The 20,558-nt window shown below is 40.5% G+C and overlaps 2 protein-coding genes across 7 annotated transcripts in view; one reads left to right on the top strand and one right to left on the bottom strand.

The window, feature by feature from the left end:
• Positions 1–694: 694 nt before the first annotated feature.
• On the bottom strand, positions 695–17,074 carry PPP2R3C (protein phosphatase 2 regulatory subunit B''gamma). Of its 3 annotated transcripts, none has more exons than XM_063334218.1 (13): positions 16,940–17,074; positions 15,791–15,918; positions 13,933–14,037; positions 13,218–13,330; positions 12,312–12,409; positions 9,444–9,514; positions 8,573–8,705; positions 7,304–7,359; positions 7,155–7,230; positions 6,352–6,524; positions 4,534–4,671; positions 1,861–1,920; positions 695–1,143 (listed from the first exon to the last, which is right to left on the bottom strand). In XM_063334218.1, exons 1-13 carry the CDS (start codon positions 16,986–16,988, stop codon positions 955–957), a joined length of 1,389 nt encoding a protein of 462 aa, XP_063190288.1. In that variant the 5' UTR covers positions 16,989–17,074; the 3' UTR covers positions 695–954. The 3 variants fall into 3 exon arrangements, with proteins under 3 accessions (XP_063190288.1, XP_063190290.1, XP_063190289.1); XM_063334220.1 differs by having other exon boundaries at positions 6,352–6,488; XM_063334219.1 differs by having other exon boundaries at positions 13,218–13,300.
• A 63-nt stretch (positions 17,075–17,137) lies between these two features.
• PRORP (protein only RNase P catalytic subunit) overlaps positions 17,138–20,558 on the top strand; it is a 53,784-nt gene continuing 50,363 nt past the window's right edge. For 2 of the 4 annotated variants that reach the window (XM_063332769.1, XM_063332766.1), the window contains exons 1-2: positions 17,138–17,270; positions 17,817–19,205. In XM_063332769.1, the coding sequence (XP_063188839.1) occupies positions 18,217–19,205 (989 nt within the window). In that variant the 5' untranslated portion in view covers positions 17,138–17,270; positions 17,817–18,216. Of the gene's footprint in view, positions 17,271–17,379; positions 17,531–17,575; positions 17,715–17,816; positions 19,206–20,558 lie in introns of those variants that run through there. The other 2 variants (XM_063332767.1, XM_063332768.1) reach the window with 2 other exon arrangements.

The following is a 20,558-nucleotide window of genomic DNA, read 5'->3' as shown; positions in this document are numbered from 1 at the left end:
TGTTCCTTGTTGAGTCACGCATCCTACTGGCATAGTCCAGCACTGAAATTCAAGATACCGTAACTACCCCCACCCTTTCCTTACAAGCTCAGGTACCACTTGTGAACGTGCTCAAGGTGCTCACCACTACCTCAAGCTAAAAAAAAAAAAAAAAGTAGGATTGCAACCACCTCTGGCCTGGAGCTACTGTGATTTTAACTGAAAGTTAAAACGTCTCTACAGTTTTGTTAGAGAGAGAGTTTTACTGCTTTAACTACTGCTGTGGCACAGCTGTATAATTAAGTTAAATTACGTAAAATACTTGCACAGGAGGTTAAGTTGGTGAAAGCCTTGTCTTTGGATTAATTTTAACTAGACCTGAAGCTAGTGCAGTTTTATTTCTGTTAATGAAACTCTGAAGAAACAGGTAAATATTCAGTCAGTTCAATAATTATTTACTTACCCTTTCTGTTAGACACATTCAGAAGAAAAAGGCCTAAGCTCTTTACCTCTTACTAAAGACTTTTGCCTTTACAAGAGAAGGTTCAAGTGTTACCATTAGAGGAAGCCATACAGAATGTAGTGGGAAGCTTGGGATAGCCGAGTGGACACAGGCCAGTGCTAATGATACCAAGAACCACATCCTTTCTTCCAGGATAAATTCACATTCCAGAATAGGGTATTCAAATAAGAATAGGGCTTGGTACACAGGGGAAAAAGTCCAAAAGTATTTATTAAAAAAAAAAAGAAGATCATTTTTACCTCCTAAACAACACTTGCTTTTTTAGTTTCAGAAATTAGTTCTGCAATTCCTGTTACGTACCACATTTTATATTAAATGGGGGGGCAGGGGGGAAAAAGGGAGGGAAATGGAAGGGAAAAGGCATTGATTCAGATAACGAATGTTTCCAGCTTCCAATAGTTGGTGCATCAGACTGAGATATCTCTATGGACACAGTCTGCTCCTGTTCAAAGTCACGTATCATCAACATCAGCAGCGTTGTCACTATCACTTGCCACAAGGACCTCTCTGTTCTCGTATGTCCAGAACCCATTCAGATCAATGAGAATGCTGGTAACAGTGTCTCCTTGACTGCTATTGATTAAGTCTTGAAGGGAGATTTTGTAAGGATCCTTAGGCTTTACCATATCAAAGATTTCATCCTATGAAAAAAAAAAAAAAAAAGTATAAAAATAGGGGAAAAAACCCCACACATTAATGAGCAGAATAATGGCTACTTTATACCATATACAGAATGATTGAGTAACTAGTGCCATCCACACCGATTTACAAAAATAGCTGTTAAGTCCCAAACCGTTTAAGATACAAAGCACAATAATTGGCTACAGATAGGAGCAGTGTGCTCAGCTCCCGCATCTCAAATAAGGATTGGCTTTTCTGGGGAGGCTGTGGCCTCAAAGCGGCAACGTGAAACTCAGTGCACTTGTAGGAGCTAAGTTTTATAGAAGCTCCTGTTATTTTATTTTTGAAGTACTAAAACTGCTAAGCGTAAAGTAGGCAGTAATAAAAAGAGTTTTATAGACAGGTTTTTTCAGTCACCAGTCCCACCCCCCCACCCCAAGGGATGATCCTGAATCATAAAATAGACATACCAAGTACCTTGGAGCATCAAGCAACATGTATTTAACAGGTACTTTGTCTGTTAGTAAGCAAACTACTAGAACAGTTGCACACCAGATTTCTTACACAGCAACTGGTGAAGAGAAAGACATTTTCAAGCCTATGAGCAGGACAAGTCAAATCATCTCTACTACTCTGCAAGTAAATATACAACAACCTAGAAACTATGATGTAACAGGAGTAAATTAGCAAAGGCTTATTCAAATATTTCATGTAGTACTCTATTCAGTAAAACTAACCTTGACGTCCTGAAAAGAAACTGGTTCTTGTCCATGGATTTTCATTTGTTCCTGAATAGCCTAGAAATAGAAGAAAAGTTAGGAATAGTTAGTGCAGTATTTATACTGACACTGTATGAAACTTTAATGCTTCTGCACCTTAAGCTGTATTGCCCTGTGCCAAAGCGTTCACGGTACAGCTTGCAACCAATTCTCCTCCACAAGTGAGGCGGGGTGAGTTAAGGCATCATCAACGATACCCATCTCCAGGTTCCCAGTTCTTAGTCAGTATGATAAGAATCCAGCTTTCATTATGACCAGTGTTTGAGCACCCAGCAAATGGGATATGCAGACGCTTGAATATTACCAGCTCAGCATTCAAAGCTTAAGATAGCGATACACTCAAACCGGAAGGTTCAGTTTTCTGCCAAAGTGTGAAATACAGAGTGGGGAAAGAGAGAAGGGAAAAGACCAACCAGCAGACAGATGAAGCAGTGTGGCTACTCCCACTTTCAATTACTTTGAAAATGGAACCTGTATTCTGGTTGATCAAATAATAGTGTGAGGGAGACAATGTAAATTTCTGTTTGAGCATTTGTCCATGCATGGAAGGGTTAGAATCATAGAATGTGTTGGGTTGGAAGGGACCTTTAAAGGCCATCTAGTCCAACCCCCCTGCAGTAAGCAGGGACATCTTTGACTAGATCAGGTTGCTCAGAGCCTCATCGAGCCTGGCCTTGAATGTCTCCAGGGATGGGGCCTCCACCACCTCTCTGGGCAACATGTTCCAGTGTCTCACCACCCTCATTGTAAAGAACTTCTTCCTAACGTACGGTCTAAACCTCCCCTGCTCTAGTTTAAAACCATTGCCCCTCGTCCTATCGCTACATCCCCTTGCAAACAGCCCCTCCCCAGCTTTCTTATAGGCCCCCTTCAGGTACTGGAAGGTTCAGGTACTGGCCAGGGTTCTCCTGGTTCATGCTGGAAATGGCCATTTCTCATTTTGAGCAACACAGTATCTCCTACTGTTAGTTCTTTTAATGTGGTACTATTTAAACAACTCCACCACCAAACCTCTACCTGCAAATAACAGCTATGAACAAAACTGTTTGTTTCACTAGCTCAAGCGGCACAGCCTTGTCAGCAGAGCTGTATCAGCAAAGCCTCTGTAGGTGCAGGCCTACCCACGCTTACGCTAGCAGAAAAGCGATTATTCACAGAGTCAAAAGAACCGTTCTTGATTTCAAGGAAAACTTGGAACATTCCATTTCCAGAAGTCTATAGGAGGGACACATTTTGGAGTATGATCAAGCGTCTGCTGTACTCGAGGAATCTTTTCAGTAACTAAGCCACAGAGTAAGCATGTAACTGGAGACATGCACAGAAATAGCTATGGCGCAGTAGCTTATGCAGAATTACCTTGCTAAATTGCTTTCATATTAGCATCGCTTATCTACTGTGACAACACTAAAATTCATGTTTTTGTAAAACTGTAAATTACTACCCTTTATTAAAATCAGAGTCACAGACAGATGATATGGCCCCTGGCCTCCCTGAATACTTTTTTTTTTTAAAAAAAAAAAAAAAAAAAAAAAAGTCTTTCCTTTTTAGAAAAGGTCTTCCAGATAAGTCTTATTTTTACAAAATGATATGGTTGTAGTCACTGTCAAAGCTGATGTTCAACTGGAGACTTACTACAATATAGAAATAACGTGGATATAAGATTATGCCTTGAGCAGGCCCGAATGCTTTACTTAATGAGCTGAATGAAGTATGTACCTTGTTCATCATACTTTGAGGATACGGCTAAGCGCAACGACATTGTTTATCTTTACAGTTATAATACAAAGATCCACATAAAGAAAATTGAAGTGCTTGTCCCTGTGGCTGATTAGATATCACTGGATGGATCTTGTCCATGAAAAAAGTATCACACTCATAACTCAGTCTAAACCATCCACAACAAAAATACTATTTTACTGCATGACATTTCCCTTCATGAGATACCTCAGGTATCTATTAAAAAAATAAAACAAAACACCTGACCCCCCCCGAACCAAAACCACCATAAGCCAGAAGATGAATAAAAAAAACCTACTCACACAAAACCCACAATTTGGAGGAAGACTTTACAAGCCTTAGGTTAATTTTAATAGCAACTAAAAAAAAAGCTTATTTTAAATCTATTCTGGCAGCAACAGATAAAGATACAGAATATGAAAAATGCAAGAAGCTTTTTGCAATCAATACACTGAATGAAAAATCCCCCAGCTGTACAGGCCCATCACTGCTTTTCATTATTTTCATTTCTTTTACTGAATTTTACGATTACAGTGGAAATTAAAACAAAGGGCAATAACCAATTAGAACCATCATAAAGATTTTAATAGATAAGCATTAGGCAGTTTCAGGTCAATTTCAATTAAAAAAAAAAAATCAGTAGAAAATATTTTTCCTAAACAAAATCAAAACAGTTAATTTCAACTGCAGATAAAACGTTGAAAATACCTTTTGAGTTCTTTCCAAGTTCTGGAATATTTTTTTTTTAATATTTTAAATCTTCTTAGAAGTAGTTACTAGCTTCCCAGTGGGTATTGGTAATTTAAAGTGATTTCCTGCAGATCTGCATGCAGAAGCACACAGGCTATAACACTGTAAACACAGAAAATGGCCTACCTGTATAAAGAGACTTACCCTAAAGAAATAATTAAGGGAAAAGACATTCAGGTATCCTTTGTTCTCTATATCAAGCAGTTTGAAAATATATTGCAGAGCTGCAGGCTCCTTTCTGTTTTCTAATGCAAGCACAAAGTCCAGGTAGGTTTTATAGTCCTAAAAGTAGATACAATCATGTTTATTACAGTCTTCTTTCTAAATTGATTTTGCAAGCAGGAACTTTATAATTGGCACCTATTTCATTGTAGGGGATCAGTCTATTTTCTGAAAAATACAACACGAAATAGAAAACGGCTGCTACCACCGACGTGAACAGAAAAGTTAGTTTTTAATGACTGCTGACGATAGGAAATCCTGCCATTTTAGAGGTAAAATAGGATTCCAAGCATACATCCAAATTAAACAAGTGGTATATACTTTTAAACAATGTTTAATACATCTTTAGACTGCTGAACACAGCCAACTAGTGAAGAAGAGCCATATAAAAGGTTTTCATTACCACAAATGAAACGTGCAGTGGCAGTAAGCCAACCGTTACCAAATGGTGAACTATATGGCCAATTAAAGTATATAATCCTTAGACCAGAGTAGGTAGTTTGGCAAGTCATGTGCTAGAAGCCTTAGTAGACATCACAAATATGTATCACACTTCTCTTTTCCATTAGTATTGATTATTGGTTTCCCATTCGAAATATAGTTGTGACAAGGACAGAAATCCTTCAGTCCTATGTATATAATAACCCTCTCTACCTTAAACGCCAGAAAGTTGTGTTGCCATTCAGAGGGAGCCTGGCAGGCTGGGAAAACGGGCTGACAGGAACGTCGTCAGGTACAACAGAGGGAATACAAAATCCTGGATTTGGGGAAGAATAACCCCACGCACCAGCACAAGCTGGGGGATGACTAGTCAGAAAGCGGCTTTGCACAGATGGACCTGGGGGTCCTGATAGGCAACAAAACTGAACGTGCACCAGCAAAGTACCCTGGCAGCAAAGGCTGCCAAGAGTGTCCTGAGCTGCATTAGGAAGAGCTTCGCTGGCAAGTCAAGGAAGGTGAGCCTTCTCCTCTACTCAGCACCGTTGAGGCCACATCTGAGTACTGGGTCCTGTTGTAGTCTCCCCCATACGAAAGAGAGATGGAGTCCAATAAAGGGCAACTAAGAGAATCTCCCAACCTCAATGATTCTGTGATTCTACAAAAAACTGCTAATGCGGCAGAAGGACTGTATAGTGAATTTGTAATTTATCGCTTTTAGAGTTTGGTCATCTGAATGCAGACAACAAGAGTAGCAATACATTAAGTAAAGCTTTCAAAATAAATATAGATACAAGTTTTTATTTTAACTCTAATTTATTTAGACTCCCCATTTTTCACAGCTATGGAAAGCTTAGAACAAAAACCACTGTCATCTTAATGCAGAAGTAGACACATTAGCAAACTTGCCCTAGTCTCAAGTGTGCCACTTGCCTTTGGTTCTCTTTAAAGAATTACATGTTAACTAAAAAGCCTTGCTACGTCTTTACTTTTTTTTTTTTCCCCAACATGCACTTTACGTTATTGAATCTACAAGAAGCTTTATCCTAGGCTGCCTGGATTTCGTATCACCTCTGCCTTTCAAAACAAGCAACTTGTCTTTAAGTCACACTGCAATCACTTTGCCTTTAAGAAAATTAATTTTCTAATCTGCTGCATGGTCATTTGTGTGAACAATGATAAACAAAAGTGACTTTACCTCAAGCTACTCTAATTTATTTTAAAGAAATTGATTATAAGACATTTCCTGTCTCAATAAGCCAAAGCTTTTATATTGTGAATGAAGTGAAAATATGTGATTACCATTTCACCATCATAAGTTAAGCATTCCTGAAAGACACGATCCAAAAATATGTTGGTCAGGGTCCCTGTTCCATACCGGGACAGTTCTTCTTTGCTGAGCATGCCATTGTGATCTTTATCAAGGTTCAAGTACTGGCCTAGGGAGGAGATATGGATGGCAAAACATAATGTACCTGTATAAGCAAAGAACTGTTTCAACAGACAAAGAAAATTTAGCACTTTTAAAACATTTATTTAATTTTCATCATAAAGTTAATGCAGTTAAGTGGGAATACGCTAGATCCACAGTAATATTCATAGAGCACCATAAATGAGCACAGAACATGGGGGGAGGGGAAGCGGGATTCCCATGACAAGGTGTTAGCAAGTTCTACTCTAAGGTAATAGCTCAAAAGTTAAAGGCTGTGTATACAGAGAGAGGAGCAGAAGGCTAAGAGCGTATTATTTTAAATGGATTTGCTGTAAGCATGAAAAAGAGGTAAAGGTCATGCAAAGGCATGAATAGAACAGTCAAAGGGGAGGTTACAGAGGAATCTTGTACCTTGTGCAACAAGCACAAAATGACAGAGGATAAAACAGTGGTAAAGAACAACAGTGGAGAACCAAAACTGTAAAGAAAGTCAGGAAGATACGCTGAAAGGATGGCTACAGGAGTTGAAAAGACAAGTTATCAGGAGGATTTAAAGAGATAAAAACTGAGTAAAAATAACACTAAGAATGTGACTAAGTCATGCAAGGTAGACAGGAGAGGAAAAAAAAAGGGGGGGGGGGGGGAGAAAGTGTTCATATATAAAGGAACCTACCATAAACTCTTAATGCAGAAGGAGCAGAAAACCAATTTGTTTCCTGACTTTCCTTAGAAAGTTCTTCATCCCTTAACTAAGTGAAACATAAAGTTAGAATTCAGAAAGAGTAAATTAAGATACAGTAGCGTATGCTACGAGATCTTTACCTCCAGTAAGTCATCCAGGAAGCTGCAAGCTAAAATATCCTGTATCTTTATCTTCCCTGCAACAAGAAAAGGAAAACACATTTTAACAGTCGCCCAGCCAAGATACCCGTTTAACTGTTCTTAAGTAGAACCACCTAAATGGGAAAGAAGTATTCTGAGCAGCAAAAAAAAAAAAAAAAAAAAGCCTTTTTGAAAAACCAAAACCAAACAAAACCAACTTCTAACATCAAGGATAAGGCTGTAATTTAAGAGATAAAATAAATATACCTTTTAAAACAACTGAATAAAACCAGCCTGATAATGGCAGGAGTTATCCTGAAGCCTTAAAAGCCAGAACACTAGATTAAAAAAAAAAGTTAGCGTTCATCATCAACGCAAAATGTAAAATAAAAAATGCAAAGAAAGCACACTTAAGAGACTCCAACAAATTATTCCAAATACAACAAAACAGAGTTATTCCAAACAAAGTTATTCCAACAAATGTTTTAAGTGATGTGATATTTTTACATCTTCAGAAACTACAGATGTGACACAAAGCTAAGGTGGCAGAACGCACTTCTGCTGGTGTAGCTTTTCACTTGTGTGAAGACACTGCACAAACAGCTGTGCAAAATAATGGCATTTTAACTTCACACACACCCTCTCTGCGTGCTTGTAATTACCTCTGCCAGAAGCTACTGCCCACACAGCTCTGATGATTTCAAGTGGCACAGCTAGATGCTGAAAACACATGCGGTTTGTGACTTAAATCAAGGGCATACGAAAAAGCAAACTGTGGTCCAAGGGAGCTACATCTGTAATAAGGATTAGCAGCCATAACCGCAAACCTTTTCTAACGAGTTTACATGGTGCACACAAATTTAATCAGAGAAGCAGCACATCACAATAAGCATTCTTGAGCATTTCCACAGCCTGGTGGATGTTCTGCCAAGCAGTTCTGCTGTTAGTTGCTGTGTTTTCTATTCATCCTAAACACTTATAAAGTTAGCTACTGATAATGATGCATTATGATGAAGTAATATCTTATTTGTCAGTTTCTATGAGATAACTCTAAAGTACCACAACCGATGGGTATCTCATAAAAATTCTATTAGACCCACATAAAGACTCACGATCTTCAGAGGAGATTAATCTTCAAATACAAGACTGCTGAACAAAAGCCTACAAAGACAACTACATATTACTTTGAAAAAACAAGCAGCTTCAGTGGAAACATTTTAAAAGTGAAAATACTCCCACATATTAGGAATTTTGAAACCATGGACCTACCTGTTCTGAGAGGATCCAGAAAGAAGAAGAACTTTCTAACTGCTGTGCAGACATAGAAGGAATAAAAAGATTTTTCTAAGCCATCCAGTTGCGGCAAAGTAGGGATGAGCTCCAAAATATAATTTTCTAAATCCTGCACAATTACGAAAGAAAAGAAAACAAGCTTTAAACAGTACTACTGTTGCTTATTTGCTATATTCCACCCTGATTTTCAAGTATATTTTGTTAAAAATACAATCCTGCAACAGGAAAGAGCATAAAAGCAGGCAAAAAAAGCTTCTATCTCCATGCAAGAAATCCTAGGTCATATATATGCACATGTGATGCCATGACTGAAATGGTCTACAAATAAAGCAGAATGTTAACAAAGTAGATGATATTTACACATAAATACAAATGCATTCAACCGTACCTTTTTCAAATACCAATGCATAACTCCTAATCAGATTATCCTATTGCTGAATATTCTTTAATAGATATTTTTTAAGTAGAGTGGTAACTAGAACGTTCTTATTTATTTTATAATATTAACTCATGCTAGAACAGGAGAATAACCCATTGAGGCCCACTCTAGCCTCCTTTTTCTGATTTATACTATATCCTACTAAATCAGGTTAAGTGCTAATGGCATGAAACCTTGATATCTACAATCTATTTTTCAGCGAATTACCCATGTTAAAAAGGTTAGCAGCACTCTCACCACCAAATCTCTAGAATATAGAGATTACTATTTATCCAAACAAACGTGCTCACCACAAATCTAGATTACGATACAAGCTTTTATGAGATAAGACTGAAAGAAAATTGGAGCCTTTCTGATGCTCCGTCATTTGAGTACAGACAGACATTAGCTAATGAAGAATTTACTTACTGATTCTCTGAGGTAGCCCTGTCCTGCCACATCATATAAACTGAGACCTATTCTTGTCTGATGAAGCCATACTGTAAAACAGAAAACAGAATTACAAAGCAAGAGACCTAGGGAGTTTTTGAGGCCTTACCAAAATTTGAAGTTATTCTAAAGGCCCCAAGGCACTGGCGGACGTTAAGTGCCCCTCTGCGTTTCCCATTTCTCTGAGATTTAAGGAGAACCCTGGTATGTACCAGCCCTGCTTAAAAACGCGGTTTCAGTCTCTAAGTTGGTAAGAGTCACTGGCAATACATGGTACGGTGTGGCTAAGTCTGCCTTATAATAACTACATGTGAGAAATGGCTGAGCAGACACCACATTTCATCCGGTACATGGAATCACATGGCTTCGTTCTCTCTCGCTGACCTAGAGATAAGTGTGGCAGCACGTTTTTCACTGCATTAAAAACAGCTGTACGATGTCATACACAGATTGCTTGTCAGATTGCTATACCCCTTGTGCAGCATGAGACGCTGCAGCTACAGCCAAAGGTCCTGCCCTCACTTCTGAGTTACAACAGAAGAATTAGAATAGCACAAGCATCTATTTTTGCAATGAGAAGGTGCGTTAATCAGACAGTCCATGGGACAATGTGCTTGAGGCCACTGTTAAAACACAGTAACAGAGAGGGACTACAAATTAGGCATAAAAACAATCATTCACACACTCCATGTTAAATTTAACTTGCATTTTACACAGAAACAGTTTAAAAGTTCCTCTTACAAAATACAAGCCATGCTTCATACCAACATTTATCTCTTCAAGGTTAAGTGTTTTTCAAGTGGCCTAAGTATCACTCAGAGATGACAGAGGTTATAGAGTGAGGCTGTTTTTTTGTTGGCTGAAGTTTAAAGGTAAGTGCATCATACACCCTGAAGTGATTCAAGACAATTTTACTAGGCTTGACTTGTTTGGACAAAGCACACAGACTCGACCACCTTTCCTCCTGAAGCGGGAGCATTACTGGAGGCAGATGGTGCTTTGGGAAATGCTTCACCATTATTCAGTTAACATCACCATTCTCTCCTCCCTTCCCAAAAGGACTGTGTAGATCATTAAGAAAGAGGAAGAAAAGCTGTAACCCATGGACTGTAGGAAATCCTCCAGCTGGAAGTAGGAAGGAGAATGCTACATGTTCAGCACAAGTATGTGAATACATGCAGCTATTCCTAAAACTTTAACAAGCATATAAAAGAAAACCCCCAAAAGCTCATTAATGAGTTCAGCCAATTAGAGAATACCACCAGGCACCTGAGGCACAGCAGTTTAAGATGTTTTAAGCTCAGGGCGATATGGCCTCTTCCCTGCTGCAGCACCACGCTGGAGGTTGACCGTGAGCTTCATCAAAACAAGGTGAAATGTGGGACTGCACTTCCCCAACTTGAATCAGCTCAAGCAGCTGCAGAAGTGTCTTCATCTGTTATTTTTCCTCTCCCTTCAGTGCCAGTGAAGGACATTTAGGAGTAAATACAGATAGAAATCACTAATTCAAATCTAATGTAATAACTGAAAATTCCTATAGGAATTTAAGTCTTTTCTTCCTTTAATACCTGGCCTGGTTTTTAGCCCTCATACGGAATGCTGTACAACAGACAATAGAAATGATCTCAGATACTGCACAGACATGCTACTGAACTAACTTTATTAGGCAATTCCAGTGCTGTAAACTAACAAAAACCAGGGTTCTTATTCAACTAACCACAGAGGGACTTGCAAACAAACACTGCAATGGGACCTTACATTGGCCAGAGACTGAAAATGAAATCTGATTGAGACGGGACAGGCCAAAAGGCTTCCAGTCTCTAAATCTGGTGGGGTTTTTTGTTTGCCTGTGTTTGGTTGGTTTGTTTTGGTGTTTTTTGTTTTGTTTTGGTTTTTTTTTTTTTTTTTTTTAGGAAAAAAGGTATCACCATAAATACGCAAGATTTAAAACTTGTGTGTGAAGCAAATGAAATAAAGAGCTCTGAAAGAATCTCCATTGTGTCCATCTAGGCCTTTTTGAAACAAATACAGTTTTCACAGACTTCTTCACAAGTCTCCTACCCTGGAGCTTTTGGGTTTGCAGTTTGTTGCAAATGGGACTGTTACTCCCATTACTCTGCACATCTACTCACCAGGTTTCCTGTTCAATGCATCTCTCATCCCTTGCACCACAAGATTTTAAGTTAAACAAGCTGAGCTGCTCTGCAGAAAGGTGCCATTTGCCCCTCCTGAAGGCTCTACCAGACCTAAGAACACAGTAGCCAGGGGACAAGGCAACGAAGCAACCTTCCTTTCTGCTAGCCATCCTTACCTTTTTAAAGAAGATGTAATAGAAATTTTTTTAAAAATTAAACCTGCCCAAGTGGTTATTTATAATAAAACATAGCTGAAAATACGGTAAGGCTATAGTGACAAGCACAGGAACATACTGACATATTTGACAACAACAGTTAGAAAACAGATAACACCACTCTGTAGGAAGAAAAACCACAAACAAAGCTATCTGCCAGACACTGATCACAGTGGCTAGAATCACACTCGCCACATAACTTTACTGTTTTGCTCTTCACAGTACTACCTAAATAACGGAAATCAGAATGACAATATATATAACAAACAGATCAAGGATGTCTCTGTCTGAGAGGAGAGGTGGATTTCAGAGGTAGGGTGAACTCCCACCTCCTAGTAACCAGCAAAAATAGACCCCAAGCCTCCAGGAAAACGGCATTAGCAATCAATGGCTAGATCTCACTGCTGGTGAAGAGAGCAGCAAGTAATTAATAAAGCTCAAAAATAGCCTTGAAAATAAAAAAACTTCTCATTAACACAGAAGAAGCATCAACTAACCTTTTCGCATGACATAATTGAAAAACTGCATGATAGATATCCTTCCATAAGGATCATTATGGAGTAATTTAGCAAAGATCTTAGCTGTGAAGAACTGCCTGTAAAACATAAACACAAAGCTACTTCTGTGCATCTGATTATGCTGCACTGACAGATCCAGTTACAGTATCCAAAACCTACAGACACTTTAAAATACTGTTTTAACAACACAGCACGTGTTCAAAGACATTAATTTGCTACACTACACCCATCAAGTGGGATTCTTTCAAGTAACAATGGTAAACTCAATAAAAAGCAGCTGCCTTTGCTGCTCATGAGACTCTTCAGTGATGTGGAAGTTTTGAGAGATTTCATTCAATTTAATTTCTCTTTAGTACGATATATTCCATAGCCTCCAGTCTTCTACAACAAGATGCATATAAAAGGAACTGCCAGTACTGAAAACTAATCTGCTTCTGCCCAAAACCCAATCACAAAGATATGTGCACAACAGCAGTCTCCAACAGGGGCATAAAGAAGGAATATTCACTGTATGCTGTACACAGAACATCTGGTAGGAAGTTTTCCATCAAGGAAGGTTGGGCACTATCACTGGAGACACGATTTCCTCTTCAAATACAAAATGTGCTGTTTACTGGCCACTCACATCATAAAAATGCTCATGTTGATAAGAATTTCTTCTTCAAAAGGATGCAGTACCCCTCTTGCAGACATCTCTATCTAAAAAAGTTCCCTCACAGATGGAGGGCAATACCCCCTTGCAAAGATGCAAAGCAACTAGTTCATCAATAACTGCATGGGCATGATTTTATGTCACCTTTAGTTTCCATCTATTTTAGCAACTGAAAGTTACTGCAGCACTTAGATTTAGTCAAAGTAAGCATATGCAAGAGAAGAAAGCCTTACTTGCACTTAGGTCCAGCTTTTTCACCAACTTTCAAGAAGTTCTCATAGTTGATCATTGCTTCTTCCCCAATCATTGGTGATGTCTGATGTTTGTCCAGTAGAAACCATAGATTCTTAAAAGGCATTTATATTTGATTAAGAAAATATCTCTCTAGATATGTCAATGTGCTTAAGACAGAGCATCTAAGAAATGCAGCAAAAATGTGGTTTTGCTGCAAGGTTGTTTTAGTTACTCAGTACACATCGTCAGTTCAGACAGAAAAGCAAGCAAGCGGTATTTCCACTGCTCTCAACTGGTGTTAAACACACACACACACTCTCTCTCTCACTAGGATTTCTAGGGTCACATCCCTTTTGTCTTTGCACTGCAGTAAACTCAACCATCTTTGGAGTCTCTCTCAGTGATACATAAACAGAACTTATTTCTTCTTCTGGTCCAACTAGTGAAATTGTTGAAATGTGCTGGAAAACCAGAAGCCATTGATTTAGTCCTCATATATATCATAATGAGTAAGCTTTACACTGATGTTACCAGCCCAAGACCATGCAGTACTTCAGCTTTAGCTGAAGCTCTTCTTCACAACCAGCCAATGTGCCCAAATACAAAGCCCTTTACCACAACAGCCTGTGGACAGACAGGAGATAATCAAACTCTGCAGAAAGAGGAAGTCTTGTCTGAAGTCATTAGCGAGATATACAGAAAATATTTTCTTACCTGCAGCTCTTCATTATCCAACAGCTCTCTACTTTTTCTTTGCAGAAAGACTGCTCTAGATTCTTCTCTTAATTTCTGAAGCAAGACTTCATCTTCAGCTGGCAGCTAGAAACATTGTGGCATTTTAATTTTTGGGGATGCGTGTGTGTGTGTACCATTCAAAAAACCATACATCTAGCAAGTACTCTTAGTGTTCTAGGAAAACTGATATTAACTAGCAAAATTAAATGTAACATGTAATCGAAGCAACCAAGGGAACCTGCCATTGCTGCTAGAAGTCCTCTATATGGCCCCAACCATATTTGATCATTTATAGAGAAATAGTAACTAGGCATGATTTATCTAAGATTAAATTAAGGAAGTAACTATTAGAAAACGTAGCCTTGTGGATAAGCAGGATATCTCTGTCAAGAGAATGATGAACTGTAGGCCTGGCCAGCAAACCGAGAAAAACCACCTAGAACTGCCAAGATTAGAGGAGAAGTAGCTAAAATGTAATTTCAGCAGGGGGAGATGGCGACCACCAACTCATTGACCACCTACTCAAAAGAGAACAATGGAAGAAGAAAAGAGAGTCTGTGCACTAATTTACATAGGAAGAGAAGAAATATTGACCAGTCATTAAAGAGAATAACAATGAATATGTATTAATTGTTAGAATATGTAATAAACAGTGTATAAAAAGGGAAATATTTGAAACAATGGTGTGCTCCCTTGTGACAAGCACCCCATTTCTGTGCATTAATGGAATGAACTTGGAAATACCTCTGCTCTGTGTGTTATCGGCTTGCACACCAGGGCAAAGAACCCAGACTTGGGACAACATTAGGTAGTCCTGAGTCACACACTCTGATGAAGATGTTTACTTAACAGAAAATAATGACCTATCTACCAGAATGCTGTATGGAACCTGCTTCTTCTACAGGGATATCACTTGCATGCTGCCTTAAACTGTTTCAATATTGAAATATTTATTTAAAGCAGGATATCTTTAACATGAGAGACAGAGACCTATCTTATACCTGACAACCCATCCAGAAAGCACTTTCCCACCGTTGCAATACAGGAGGGCTCACACATAAAAGACATTTACTACTGTGTTTGTGTGAATTTCCACTAGAGTTGTTTTGGCTAACAAAACAGAAAGAAAAACACTTAGTATGAAAGTTCTGCCAACCTTTACATGCAAAAGTGTACGGCACTACCATAACTTGGATGGTTGCATACATATTCATCAACTGAAGCATAGGTTTTTGAGAATTTAAATGGCAGAAACTCATGATTCTAAGGAATATGGGACTATGCAGGGTTAGACAGCAGCTGAGTGGTCAAGCTGACAAGTGCCACCAATATCAAGATGTCAAACATGTGTTCCCATATTCCCCATCCCAATCTGATTCATCTCATACATAAGTTGCTGGAACAAGCGTTTCTGCTGGATGATGCAAGCAACAGACGTATCTTTAGTCTGCGAGACTAATGACCCACCATTTTCATGAAGCACCATCCCATCGTGTCTAAACAGAAACAGGAAGATACGTATTTATAACACTGGTATGTCAAAATTTAATTAAAACTGTCTCTGAAAGAGAAAGAGGACTTCCTATCTTTAGTAAACAGACAAGCCTACTGCCTGATTGGGAAACTATTTCACAGCCTTTGATGAGATGCTTAGTAATTATTTGAAACTGCTGAAATCCACAATTGTACAAAACAAAAAATTATGCTTAGCAATCCACATCATTCAGATTTCAATCTACTTAAGCTTCTGAAGCTGAAGCGTCTCTTTGAATAAGGACAACTTTCTTTATAATACAGAACAGTCTCTTGCTCAAGTTTATCTGTATACCTCACTTACCCTGTAGTAAAATCGTGGTATGTTCGTATATGACGTATTGCCGCTTTTTCTTCCTCCTTTCCATTCCATGTAATATTTTGTGAACAATTCCATTTCTTCATCTTTTAGCTCTTGTTCGCTCTTTTTGGCTGATTAACACAGAAAAGAATTCTTGCGTTGCACTCCAAGCAGAGTTCTAATGTAATAAGGAGCTTGAAAAAAGGACTCAACGCTGAGGCTTATACAACTGTGCTGTTTAGTAACGCAAATATTAGGTGGAAACAAATGACAGAATGATAGGGGTTGGAAGAGACCTCTGGAGATCATCTAGTCCAACCCCCCTGACAGACCAGGGTCACCTACAGCAGGTGGCACAGGAATGCGTCCAGGTGGGTTTTGAACGTGTCCAGAGACGGAGACTCCACCACCTCTCTGGGCAGCCTGTGCCAGTGCTCTGCCACCCTCAAAGGAAAGAAGTTCCTCCTCATGTTTAGGTGGAACTTCCTATGCTCAAATTTGTGCCTGTTACCTCTTGTCCTGTCACTGAAAATGCTCCACTGAATGGAACAAAGGCCTATTATGTATACAAGAGATACATCCAATATGTCTCGTATATATTCTATTTGAGTATCTACAAAGCACCTGTGTCAGTAACAGCACACACCTGATTCTCTGTAGGGTATGCAACTGTAACAGACACAGGGTTGTGACTGACAAAGCCGCAGTGCTCTTGTTTGACTGACAAAGCCAACAGCATTCGTGTTTTACAGTGGTGGCATCGATTAAGATGCTGCTTACTGCGAGCCACAGCACAAACATCACCTTTCATGCTGTAGCATTAGGGATACCATTATACGCCCCCGTGAGCTCTCTGTGGGCTCGCTTACGAATACAGACCTCCCGTCCCTCACAAAGGTACGTACTACAGACCAACCGGCCTTCACAGCACCACACGGCTCCTCAGCGCTCCTCAGCCCTGCCCCTGCTGCCACTAACCCCTAAAATAAGGTAGTTTGTTTCTCCACAGAAAGAGCCCGAGACCTGTCGGGCCCCGCGGCGGCCTGCACTCCCACGCGGCGGCGCTCGCCCCGCCAGACCCGACCCCCCCACACCCCTTTGTCACAGCGGGGGCACCCTCCCCGCCCGCCGCCCCGGCCCCGGGGCACTCACGGGCGCGACGGGCGGCCAGGCGGTCCCGCAGACTCCGCTTCCAGTCCATGGCCGCCGCGCATGCGCGCTACCCCGCCCGACGCGCCGGACCTTCGGCACGCCGTGCCCGCAACCAACATGGCGGAGCACACCCCCCGCTTCCCTTCAGCGTCACGTGACCGCCAGCCCGGTGAGAGGCGATTGGCTGCAGTCCCCGGCGCGGGCTCGGTAGCACTTCCGGGCCAGTGGGAGGTGAGCGCGCTGTCCGCTGTGCGGCCGCCTGCGCTGTCAGCGCCTCCCTGCCGGCACCTCACAGCCCCGAGGTGCCCATGGCCGCCGCGCACCCATAGAGGTAGGCCCATCGCGGAGGGGTGAAGGCGCAGCCCCCGCCGGCACCGCGCTTCGTTGCGGTCTGGCGGGGTAAAGGTAGTGGTAGGGGGGGTGTAGAGAGAGAGTGTCTTTCCCAGGAGGCGGAGGGCTGCTGAGGGGCCGGCCGCTGTGCACGCTGGGAGTTGTAGTCACGGGGGCGCAGCCCGGCCCGGCAGGAGTGAGGGACACGAGGCCTTGTGGGGGCCTCCTCAAGGGCCACAGCAGCTGCCTGCGAAGCTCACGGTATTTGCGTTTATAACCTAACGTTTACGTGGGATTTCGCTGTAGTTACTAGGTTCACTACTGGGGAGACCAGTTAAACGGAAGTTTGTCACAGGTTGAAAGGCACGAGGGAATCATAGTAGGAATCCCCGGCTGGGACTGCCTGAGGGATCAGGATTGGGATTCCTGACCTGAAATTGTCAAGGTACCTTGAACTTTGTGTTTGGTAGCATGCAAATGTGAATATGACAGGAAAGCACGGAGCAGGTTATGATGTTGCGGTGTTATTTTTATTTTTTATTTTTAGGAAGCCTTCTGACTCGACTTGGATGAAGGCAGGAAGAAAAAAACCTGCACTTTTTGCCTAGCTGCATCAGAGTTGCCTGTGTGCATACAACGTACTCGTCTTTACAGTAACCATCAAACAGAAATTATGAGCTGCAAACCTGCAAAGCATCTTCTCTAGAAAGAAAGAGACCCTCATTTTGGATGAATGTTCTCACAGTCTAAGAGATAGATTTTTGTGAAAAAAGATCTTAACATTTTTTGTTTTCATGAGAGGCAAAAAGGACTCATGGAACAAGCATTTTGAAACTGAAGCTTATACAGCTTGACAGCCCTTGGGCTTTTATAATAAACATCCTCATGCAAACAGCATTTTCCATTTTATAACTTCATTAGTTACAGCGAGATAATTTCTTGTCGTGATGGCACTCTTTTCTCAAACTAGTCAACAGGGTTTTCAGGCTTTGCTATGGAAATGTCGTATGTTCTGGCCTGTTTCAAGATGCCAACAACTGTTTGCTGTCTCTTTCAGCATCCCCAATAGGGAAAAGATGAACTATTTCAGTTTTGTGACATCTTCCAGCACTGCATTACCAGTGGATCCCAAAGGAACTGATGTCTTTCCTACCGAGAAAAGGTCTGAAATTGATTATGGAGAAGAAAAAGGATGGGATGAAGAGACTAAAGAAATATCTGAAGGGAATTCCTCTGTTGGAGCGCCAAAGAAACCGTTAATACGTCAAGTTCTGTCAAGACATAAGTTTACCAAAGTACAGCCTCCAGAAAAACCTTTGCAGGCTGAGGAATGGAACAGACTGAGAGAAAGCTTTCAATCACCTGAAATATTTGAAGAAGTGATGTTTAACAGTATGGTCAGGTGCAACAGCCCCATTGATGTGGCTAAGTCCTTGCTGACCCATGTAGCAAAGAATAATGGTGACATTGCATATAATTTGTTGCTCAAATATCTGGCATTGTGTGTCCAGCAGGGGCAGACTTCAGAAATTCGTGATGTGTATGATATAATGAAAATCAGATTTAGGATTTTAGAAAGTGGGGCTTACAACCTTCTTATCAAGGGACTGTGTAATTCCGATCAATGGAGAATGGGCTTGACTCTTTTGGAAGAAGTAAAAAAGATTATGATTCCCTCACGGACAAACTATGAATCCTGTATCAAAGCAGCCAGCCGTCACCAAGAAATGAATCTTGCCTTTGAACTTTACCATGAAATGTTGTCTAAGGATTTGGTCCCAACCTTGGATGTCCTGCAGGCCTTTTTTGACTTCAGCAGGGGTATGAAAGATGCTGAGTTACAAAAAGAGCTGTTTGGTGTCCTCTTATATTTGAGAGAGAACCAAATATACCCTCACAAAACATTTATGCGGAGTATAAAGCTATGGTTTGAAAGGTAAATAATGTTTCAATAGCAAGCTCCAGTTCATGAGGATGGGATTCAAATTATTCCACAAATCAAGTCCAATAAGATCCCTCAACATCTCATTGTGGTTGTTGCTTCTCCAGGAGGGACACATTGTCATGAAAAAATCTATTCTATTTTTGCTCCAAAATTAGTGTAAAATTCTTACTGATTTATTTTCTGAAAGATTTTACCTGTTAAATATTGTTCCTTGGTACAGAAAGTAGGAAATTGTGATGGGTCATGGATGTCCAAAATGTCCAATTTCATCTCTTTCTGGGGTTGGTACATAAGGAATATTGACAGGTATGACGTTTTTTCCTATAAGCTATTGGAGTGTAGGAGTAGGAAGTTATTTGAAAATTAGATAGTTTCTCTTTTTAAAGGAAAGATGCAGCAAATTTAGCATAGATTAAGTGAAGATTAAGTGTTGACTTTGAGTAGAATAATAGGAGAGGAATAATCTCAATAGGAGGCTCTTTGTTTTAGCACAGTGTTTATTTAGCAGGCTACAGAGTTTGTTGTCATGACTAGTGATTGTCAGACTGCAAATTACAGTTAGTTTTGGTGCGCGTGCACAGTGTAGTTCACCTGAGCCCACTGCATATTTGTCATGCTGTTGTATGTGAGCCCATCTGTGACTTTTTTCTAAGTGTTGACTTTGGTTTATGTGAGCTACGCAGCCATTTTACAAGTTAGTCTTCCTGGATGGAAATATGGCTCTGGGAATGCACTACCATTATTAGAACGGTCTATACTGCTGTCCCCCAGCTGTTTTGTTTTCCTGGGAACACCTAGGGAACAGACAGAGTAGGCTTCAGTTGAGATGAACTGGTTTAGGGGGTGAAAATCTGTTGTGGGGTGCTATTTTCCCAGTGAGTAGAGAAGGACTTACCTGTAGGTGTGTGCTGCCTGCGCAGGAAACTCAACGTAATAAAAAATCCTTGGCAAGGAGAGTGCAGGGGCAGTGAGTATGTTGAACTATATATTGCCTGTACATAGTGACAAACCAGTGGCTGCAAGCTGAAGCGAGACAAACTCCTGTTTTGTATCTTTAATACTGTGTCTGACTGTTGGAACAATTCATGAAAGATGGTAGTCTCAAAAACAAGGTAGGCTCATGTTTTACGATCAACGTTGGGTGTTTCCCTAAAGCAACACGAAGAACAAACTCCATAAATAGAGGGGCGAAACTAGGTGATCAGTAATCCCACCTGGCTTTTTATCTGTGAACCTGTACAAAACGCTCCAGTTTACCTGTCTGTTCCAATTACTAGTGCTGAACTTGTGTTTTCTGGTGGTTGAAAATAAATAAGCAGTTTACGTGGAGTTCCCAAAAAGAAA

Source organism: Chroicocephalus ridibundus, chromosome 4, assembly GCF_963924245.1.
Source record: "Chroicocephalus ridibundus chromosome 4, bChrRid1.1, whole genome shotgun sequence".
NCBI lineage: Eukaryota > Metazoa > Chordata > Aves > Charadriiformes > Laridae > Chroicocephalus > Chroicocephalus ridibundus.
The sequence above is the reverse complement of the archived record's forward strand: the minus strand, read 5'-3'. Positions and strand labels throughout refer to the sequence as shown.